Source organism: Necator americanus, chromosome I (assembly GCF_031761385.1).
Source record: "Necator americanus strain Aroian chromosome I, whole genome shotgun sequence".
NCBI classification, from domain to species: Eukaryota; Metazoa; Nematoda; class Chromadorea; order Rhabditida; family Ancylostomatidae; genus Necator; species Necator americanus.
Genome location: NC_087371.1, coordinates 5,887,298 through 5,896,838, shown reverse-complemented (window position 1 = coordinate 5,896,838; position 9,541 = coordinate 5,887,298). Strand labels below are relative to the sequence as shown.

Below are 9,541 nucleotides of genomic sequence, written 5' to 3'. Positions count from 1 at the left end.
TTTTTTCAGAATCTTTGTTTTCACTTCTGGTGTTCTTTGTGTGTATGAGAGACGGCAAAAAAAGAAAAGACATTAAATTCCAGATACTAGTCCCTTTCAGTAATCGATCGATAAAAATTAGTCATTTTAACTTAGGGACCAATTCTTTGTAATGCGTGCACACTTCGTCAGTGGTGAGCTTGCAGCCAGCACTCAACAAGTGCAGGGAGCTGTAACGTAAGCGTATCACTAAACTGATGTAGTGTGGAAACCAGATGGTAAACATGGAGTTGGGAATGTAGATTACGAATTTAAAAATAGCTCTGCTCAATTTTTCCCAATCGGTCTGAAAAATAGCGTGGGAAGCTGTGTTCCTATTTGTTGTTTGTTGTTCCTACGGTATACGTTAGAACGCGCCAACCTTGCGCAGCTGCGGTTCCCTCAGCAGCCTATTCAATGGGTTTTCTTGAATAGAATGCCGAAGAAACCTCACTGATTCTCGGCCGCTCGATCAATGAATGCGCGCGCAAAAATGGCGCGTTCCAACATGCCTCGTAAGCACGAATGCTGTTTCCCACGCCTTTTCCCGGGCGATTAGGGAGAATTGAGCGGTACAACGTACGAATCAACACCATGGACTCTATGTTTTCCATCAGCTCTCTGCACTACGTCAATTTCGTGGCAAGCTGCCTTTGATTGCAGCAGCACTGAATAGGTCAAGTTAAGGAGCTTCTTGTGCTAAATTGTGCACAAGATCGAAATCTTCACAACACTTCTGATACGGATAGTGAATAACCTGTAAGTGAGCTGTGGGCTTCATAACTTTCAATTATTTACCAGTAAGACTTATCTAAGCAACAAAAATAAGCGCGCTGACATCTTCGATTAAGTGCGCTAATTACACTAGTAATTGCTTATATGTTATATATATATATATATATATATATATATATATATATATATATTAAATGTGTTGATTACGATTATAAGTCCGTTGTGGTCTTTCCAGAACATTCCTGAGCCCATTCAATTCGAAATCCGGATGAAGCTATTTTTTCTGCATTTTTTTGCTCGATTGAACAAATGAGTAGGTGAGGCTTTCGTCCTTGAGAACAGGTGCAGTATCTATGTATCTTTCAAAAGTGAACTCTTCCTGAAACTGATTTTATACATCTTAGAAACTCTAAAGGTGAGGTTGAAGGTGTTTGACGAGGTATAGAATTGGGATTTTTCTTACGTTGATGATCTTTGTTCCTAACCATCTGCGTTGAAATTTGCCACAAAGAAACGTTTTCGACAATAAGTTCTTATTTTTTCTGAATCAATCCTTCGAACATTAGGCTGCCACATTGTGTAGTAGCCTCCGTGTTTGACTTTCTATAAATCTACGCAAGATGATGATTTTGTACTTTTTTTGTATTTGTTTGTTGAGTTGAGCAAGGCACGATTTTCTTTCATTTCTTTCATTCTTGGCCAACGTCTTGGCAAGTTCTTCAGTTCATCAGAGCCTGAAGAACGGACGAAATCGAGAATTTTCACCCTTTCATAAGGCTCTGAAGGTCTAGAGAAAACCCAAAATAGACGTAGGATTTTCCTCAATTAAGTGGATGGGGCACTCGTCCAGATAAATTCCTCCCGATTTCACCCGTACAAGAGGTTCTGAAGAACGTAAACTCGCCGGAACATTATCCAAGAATAAAAAGATTATAACAACATTATTTGTGGTTCAAATCAACAGAACAAAAAAAAAACTTCTCAAATATTTTTTCCTGCTTTTTTGCACTTCTTCCCATTTTAAGTCAGCAGCGAGCACTCGAAATGGCAGCCGACTCTCCGTGAACTCACGCACGAATCTTCATTCAGTACAAAGTGTACCTTCACAAATACGTTATTAATATACGTAATATTTCTTTATGAGATATAAATGTACCTAACTATTTATTTCTCTGTATATAACAAAATCATTGCTTACAAATCGTGTCGATATTACTGCTTCTGTTGACACTCATCCCCAGGATATTTTTGCATGGCTGAAAGGTCATTAAATTTGATGCTTTATTCTGAATGTTACTGATACCATATTCCTGTTGTCACATGATCCGATAGAAACTCTAACCTCTAAAATCCTCCATTCAATGTCTTAATACATCACCTTGATCACCTTGGCTCCCGTTGATCTTCAAACTGCATGGGACATCCGAGACCCATCTGTTGTGCATGAATACCGTCTTTTGGAAATTCAGCCGAAAACCGATGCAACCTGTTTCGTCGAATTCGGACAGCATTCGTTCCGCTTGGCTGGTGCTAGGTATTATCAGTATGATGTCATCAGCAAAAAGCAAATGGTTTAGCTGCCGACCATCAACCTTCACTCCCATGTCGTTTCATTCCAACATTCACACTGGGTTCTCGAGGGTGGTTGTGAATATTTTGGGTGAGATTACGTCACCCTATCGGACCCCCCTCTTAACGTCAATTATGATATTCTTGTAGAATGGCGAAATTCCAGTTGTGAAGTTGCTGTACAACTCTCGAAGTACCTTAATGCACTGAGTAGGGACGCCTTGGTTGTCCAAGGCTTCTGCGACTGCCTCCGTCTCAACTGAGTTGAAGGCCTTCTTTAAGTCGATGAAGGTGAGACAGAGCGGCATCTTGTACTCTCGTGATACCTCGATGGGTTTCGAAACAGTGCGAATGTGGTCAATCGTGCTGAATCCTTTTCTTTTGAAACCCTGCTTGCTCGCATGGCTGTCCTTCATCCAAGACATTTTCAATCCTATTAAGGATCACTCTTGTAAAGAGCTTGTAGATGACGGACAGTAAGTAGATTGGGCGATACTTGCCGATGTTATGTGGATCTCCCTTTTTACACAACAACGCGGTCTTGCTGGTCTTCCACTGTTTAGGAACCTTGCATTCCGACAGGTAACGTGTAAAGAGCCTCACCAGGGTGTTGATGAGTACTGGCGGATGACTCTTCAGGTGTTCTGGTCTTATTCTGTCGGGACCGGGTGCCGTACGTTTTCTTACCAGCATGTCGTATTTCGGACAGGAGAACCTCTGGAATGCATCGAGAAGGGGGATGGAGAAAATCATCTACGACTTCTACTCTGATCTCTTCGACAGCCATGTCCACTTGCCTCCTCACCATCGGACGGGGAGACAGACATGTCTCCCTTCGTGTTCCGGAGAGCAGTCATCCTCGTCTTGCGACTAGCGAAGTCTCGACGGGCATAGCGGATGCTTTTCCACGCTTCTGCAGCTTCAGCCAGCTGTTCTGCACTTCTCTCTCTGAGGTTTTCCTTTATCACCTCTCTGCAATACCCTGCGAGACAGGACCTGAGTTCTTGGTTCCTTGTGGCATGTGCTTCTTCACGCTGGCGTATCAGCTCGAGAGTTTCAAGAGACAGGCGTCTCTTGGTAGTTTTAAAACTCTCAGCCTTCTTCGCGCAGTCGTGAAGGTAATCATATTCCTCGTCGACGTTCTCCATTGCGGAATCTCCCCAAAAGCCGGCTAGCGTAGCGAAGAGATCCCATTTGATGGTAGTTCTGGGATTTCTCTCTCTGAACTTGGGGACTTTCTCTGCTCTCCTTGTGAAGGCAAATCTTCCTCGGAGGAGGCAATGGTCCGATCCCGTATAGAACTTTAGTACAACAGTGACGTCCGTCAAGCAGAACCTTTTATGTGATTTGGTCTATTTCATTACGTTACCCTCCATCGGGTGACTCCCACGTCCAGCGTAGAGAGGAGGGCTTCTGAAATTGCGAGATCCCATGAATGGTCTTAGTCGTCATGAGAGCCTCTCCCCTCGGTCATTCCACTGTAGGGCGTGGGTCCCGATGTGAAGTTCCTCAGGCGTACTTCTTGGGCCAACCTTGGCATTGAAGTCGCCAATTATGACCTTGTAGAAGGCATGATCTTCTCGGTAGACCTTCTCCTGGTCCATATAGAAAGCTTCGACTTCTTCTTCTTCGTAGCTTGATGCTGGAGCGTTCGCGACGAAGGTAGTCAAAGCTGGTGTTGGACCACATTTTCTCATCCGCAGACGTCCGATTCGGGTCATATGTTGTTCGAAAGAGTCGATTTTCTCTGCCGTACTCGTGTTGACGAGGGCGCCAACTCCACCAACACCTTTACTGTCGCATGTTCCTAAGAACAGTTCTTCTAAAGTTTCATGTACGGCATTGAGAGGGTGACGCTGTCCCGTCTCGGTCAGTCCGATGACGTCATAATTGATCTTATTGGCTTGCATCATCAAACCTTCGATATCCGCTTCCGATGCAACAGATCGTCATCCCAGTTCTTTTCCGTTTCGCTAGCCTATATGACTCCTGCAACCCCGCTCTTCCTGGTGCTACCGTACCACGCTTTCCTCCGGAATCGGGAAACTCTTTTCTATTACTGTGACATGCAAAAGAATTTTAAAACCCATGGGCAGGTTGCAAGCCTCTAGTCCCATGAGTTTTTGGGAGAACTTTCGTTCTCTCGGAGTGGATATGTGGAGCTTATTTGTTGGAGGCGACTTTGAACCGCCTCCCTTGCACCTCCCAGTCACTTGATTGCAGGCTTTTGGCCGGAGCACTAGAAGGATCACAGTCGGTTAGTCGCGAGGCTACGCGGCGCGTCCCCGGGTGGAGGATAGGGGGCTTAATCGCAGACCAAAAGCGACCTTGTGCCTGCCAAGAGATGCAGGTGGATTCAGGGGATGGACTCCCTGTTTCTGCTGAGCCGGGACTGACTTATATCGTGCGGGATACAAGGGTGATATAAGTCAGTCGCGGCTCAGCAGAAACAAGGAGTCCATCCCCTGAATCCACCTGCGTCTCTTGGCAGGCACAAGGTCGCTTTTGGTCTGCGATTAGCCCCCTATCCTCCACCCGGGGACGCGCCACGTAGCCTCGCGACTAACCGACTGTGATCCTTCTAGTGAAGGAGATCCGTGGGTCTTAATACATGCAGGAGGATAATTAAATATTTACGTAAATTTTGCTAAGAAATCTAGGTGAAATTCCACTGTGTTGCCTGAATCCATCGCTCAACTATTCACGAAAAGTAGAAGTCGCGTAGGTTTACGTAGTCGGTTTCTCTTGAACAAATTACAGCAGCAGCGTAATGTAGTATTGTATGCTCGTTCTGATGAATGGACTCTCAAACCCATGTTTAAACCCATTTAGATTTATAATTCTTTTTATACAAAACATTTACACATAATTCCAAAGTAAAATAGAAAAGTAATTTGAAAGTATGAAATGGCTCTAGCGCGGGAGACCCCTTCCCTTCTGTTTTCCTTGTGTGCGCGCTCTGCTAGGGGTTCTTTTCACAATTTTTTTTCAAACAAATGGAGCGACGATTTGCAGCGCGACGAAAAGTATGCACTCCTTCGCGTCTTTTTTCGTTCTTCAATCGCGCTTCTCAATCTGCGCTACTTCGTCGTCGTGTAGTTCATCGAAGCGTATAGTGCGACGCAGCAAGACTATAAATTGAGTTCAAATAATTAGTTGAAAGCGGAGAGAAACTCCGAACTCAGTCGACAACAAGTACTTGAATTAATTACTAATTAATTATTATAACTAATTACTTCACACTAATTAGATGTGACATCGTCAATTCTCTGCCATAAATAGCTGAAGAAACAAAATCTATCCTACTAACACTGTATGTACTCAAAAATTCCAAAAATTTTAGTTATGCATAATACTTTACGACAACACTACGTCACAGCCATTGATTTAAAAAAAAGAGTGGACTTTTATTTTAGAAATCCGGCTTAAGTGAACATCACAAATGGAATAATTGTTGTCCACAAAATATCAGCAATTTGTAGTACTGATTATTTCTTGAATTGATTACGGTAGCGCAACTCCTGAAGCACTTCCTCAGGCGAAACACCCAAACGTTCGCCGCCTCGAAGGACTTTGGATAAACGAGCTTCGGTGGCGTGTAGAACTAAATAAGTGAAATTCTTATAATACTAACACCAGTCAATATTTTGTTTATAAAATAACAGTTGCAACTTAACGCTTTCATTTTAACGGAGTATTCGTATACGGGATGGGAGACTATGGAGAGGGGGGCGATTCCGTCCATTTCTTCCTCATTGCCGTAAAAAACGGCTCGGAAGATGCTGCGGCGCACAAGGCTGGCGCGCTCCAATAAAACCTGTCGTGGAAAATATCGCGGCGGAACACTTGAAGCCGTGTCTTCCAAGCCGTTTTTTACCGCAGTTAGGAAGAAATGGACGGAATCACCCTCCTCTCCATAATCTACGATCCCGTATACGAATACTCCACCTGGAATCTGTACCACCTCTGATTCGTGGAGTGATGCCTTTAAAGACATCAGCATACGAATCCGACCTGGTATGGATTTTCGATCGACAAACTCTATATGGGGTCGTGAATTGTGGGATCACGGGTGGTTCTGCTCATATGTCCTTAATCGCTGCAGGAAAAACAACGTCAGAGACTCCGTTTTCCACGATGTTTTCAGTTGCAACGCGCCACTGCCGACTACGTGAATCTATGCTACTTCTATTAAATAGTGAACGATGGATTCAGGTCATATACGGTAGGACTTGACCGGAATTTCTCAGCAAAATTTACGTAAACAATTAATTATCCCACTGTATGTATTTAGATATTGAATGGAGGATTTTATTGGTTAGAGATTCTGCCAGATCATGTGACAACAGGAATATGGGATTACTAACTTTCAGAATAAATCATCACTTTTAATGGCCTTTCAGCCATACAAAAATATCCTGGAGATGAGTGTCAACAGAAACAGTAATATCGACACAATTTGTAAGCAATGATTTTGTTATATACAGAGAAATAAATAGTTAGGTACATTTATATCTCATAAAGTAGTACTACGTATATTAATAACCTATTTGTGAAAGTACACTTTGTACTGAATGAAGATTCGTGCGTGAGTTCACGGAGAGCCGGCTGCCATTTCGAGTGCTCGCTGCTGACTTAAAATGGGAAAAAATGCAAAAAAGCAGGAAAAAAGTTTGAGAAGTTTTTTTTTTGTTCTGTTGATTTGAACCACAAATAATGTTGTTATAATCTTTTTATTCTTGGATAATGTTTCGGCGAGTTTACGTTCTTCAGAACCTCCTGAACGGGTGAAATCGGAAGTAATTTATCTGGACAAGTGCCCTATCCACTTAATTGAGGAAAATCCTTCGTCTATTTTGCGTTTTCTCTAGACCTTCAGAGCCTTAAGAAAGGGTGAAAATTCTCGATTTCGTCCGTTCTTCAGGCTCTGATGAACTGAAGAACTTGCCAAGACGTTGGCCAAGAATGAAAGAAATAAAAAAAAATCGTGCCTTGCTCAACTCAACAAACAAATACAGAAAAAAATACAAAAATCATCATCATGCGTAGATTTATAGAAAGTCAAACACGGAGGCTACTGCGTAATGTGCCAGCCTAATTCTTGAAGGTTTGAATCAGAAAAAATAGGAACTTATCGAAAACCTTTCTTTGTGGCAAATTTCAACGCAGGTGGTTAGGAGCAAAGATCATCAGCGTAACTTGTTGAGTGCTGGCCGCAAGCTCACCACTGACGAAGTGTGCACGCATTACAAAGAATTGGTCCCTAAGTTAAAATGACTAATTGTTATCGATCGATTACTGAAAAGGACTAATATCTGGAATTTAATGTTTTTTCTTCTTTTTTTTGCCATCTCTCTACACACAGAGAACACCAGAAGTGAAAGGAAAGATTCTGAAATAATCCTTGGGTATCTAATTCTCGAAGTATGTTCGCGATCAGCAGCTCATCTGCTTACGAATGGTATTTTCAAAAATTAATTTTGTCTAGTTATTGATTGGTTCCAAAAAAATGAAAGAATTTGTTAGCCTAGGTCGGCAACGACTCACAGTAGCGGCCTCTTTCCGCCACGTACGATAGATAAAATAGAGTAAAAAATAAATAATAATAAATGAGATAAATTGAGATTATGCTAAGGATGAAAAGTGAGAGATAAATCATTAAAAATTCCCAAACAACCCTGTAAAGATTTTCGGAAAATTTCCTCGTTTTCTTCCTTTTGCCACTTCCATAGTAAGTTTTTCCACAAACGCGCACATATACACATGTGTACATATATGGGACATCGATGAAAATTTTAAAAAATTCTGGTTTACGGAGCGAAACCTGCACATTGGTATTTTTTCGCTGTTCCCGCATAAACCCCTCAGCTCAGTTCAATTTCAAAACAAAATATTGTTTTAAAACCTGTGACTGATTTTTTTTTTATCGCGGGTCAGTTTCTTTTCTTAAACAATTTTTTCCTAAAAAGAAACTTTAGAAAATTTTCAACATGTTTCCTTGAACAACAAATTATTAAGTTATTGTTAAGTTATCTTAGAAAATTTACATGTACCGTTACCACCTGCTCTCCTGTGATCGTAAAACTTAACTTCCGTTCATTTTCTGTTTTAGTTTTCAGTTGCCATTTTTTTCTTCTAATTCAAACAGTCCCTTCACTTACTGTAGTCGCTCTTCTCGTCTCTTTTGCGCATTCTTCATCGGTGCTTCTCGGAGTTTGACGGCTACATCGGTCAAACAATCGTTGCACATAAATTCAGAAATCCAGAAGACGCAAGTGATCACAAATAGCAGAATTCCTATTCCAGAGAGTGTGATACCCTTAACAAATGATTTTGAATACTGATAAAATGATACAATGAATACACGGATGAGAAAGAGGAAGAATGATGGATGAATGAATGAATGATGAAAGAGTAATTGATGGAGTGGAAAAATGGTTGAATGGGTGAATTGATGCAGTTAGGTGGAAAATAGCGGAGCGAAGTAATATCAATGAGTACTGTACATAGTAGTATAATGTTATGTAGAATTGCACTATTGAACATTTTTTTGGGATTACTGCGAAATTGAGTTTTCAAACAACAAAAGTAGTTCGTCGAAAGGAATAATTAGGAAAAGTTAATTCTAGAAAAAAAAACTAACCGACGGAAAGAATAGTATTTCTTGATCGAAAAAAATTATGAAGCATAATCCAGTGCTGAACACAACCAGACCAACACACATCGCTAACAATGAGATCAGCGATGACGTACAACGACATTTTGGAGCACCAAACTTACCGAGTCTGAAAAGCATGAGGATTTTTTTTTTCGAAATTTTTTTCTTATTCACTAACAGAACCTACACAATTTTGTTAACTGTACGTGCGAAAGAGAATATTTCAGTTTTGCCATTTTTTTGTTGTTTGCTTTTGTTTGTTTTTTTTTCATTAATATTATTACTATTGTACTGTCAAATATTTTATATCTTTATTACATATATGATTTATTTATATTTTGTTCTTTAATGGTAAATATTAATAAAATATCTTTATCAAAGGAAGTAACAATGTCACTACTACCTCAATCAAAATAAACTACTAACTTAATCAAAGCAAACGAAGGAATTAGCTTAGTTCTGAAAAGCTTACACATGCGAAAAGTCGTTCTAATATAGATCTGAGCTGATCTCAATCTCAATTGACGTTAGAGAACTGTTGCGAGCGGATTGCATTTCAAT

General features: G+C 40.9%; 3 protein-coding genes across 4 annotated transcripts; all 3 read right to left on the bottom strand.

Annotated features, from left to right (window-relative positions):
• Positions 1 to 2,111: 2,111 nt before the first annotated feature.
• RB195_004643 (uncharacterized protein) lies at positions 2,112 to 2,357 on the bottom strand (the record flags this gene model as incomplete). Its single annotated transcript, XM_064182580.1, has 1 exon — positions 2,112 to 2,357. One exon carries the CDS (start codon positions 2,355 to 2,357, stop codon positions 2,112 to 2,114), a length of 246 nt encoding a protein of 81 aa, XP_064033847.1.
• Positions 2,137 to 3,470, bottom strand: RB195_004642 (uncharacterized protein; the record flags this gene model as incomplete). Of its 2 annotated transcripts, XM_064182578.1 has the most annotated exons (4): positions 2,137 to 2,283; positions 2,520 to 2,755; positions 2,890 to 3,039; positions 3,128 to 3,470. In XM_064182578.1, the coding sequence occupies 4 exons, from the start codon at positions 3,468 to 3,470 to the stop codon at positions 2,137 to 2,139; spliced, it is 876 nt and encodes a 291-aa protein (XP_064033845.1). The 2 variants fall into 2 exon arrangements, with proteins under 2 accessions (XP_064033845.1, XP_064033846.1); XM_064182579.1 differs by lacking the exon at positions 2,137 to 2,283 and having other exon boundaries at positions 2,430 to 2,755.
• A 300-nt stretch (positions 3,471 to 3,770) lies between these two features.
• RB195_004641 (uncharacterized protein) lies at positions 3,771 to 4,235 on the bottom strand (the record flags this gene model as incomplete). The annotated part of the gene is made up of 1 exon (XM_064182577.1): positions 3,771 to 4,235. The coding sequence occupies one exon, from the start codon at positions 4,233 to 4,235 to the stop codon at positions 3,771 to 3,773; it is 465 nt and encodes a 154-aa protein (XP_064033844.1).
• Between the last annotated feature and the right edge of the window lie 5,306 nt (positions 4,236 to 9,541).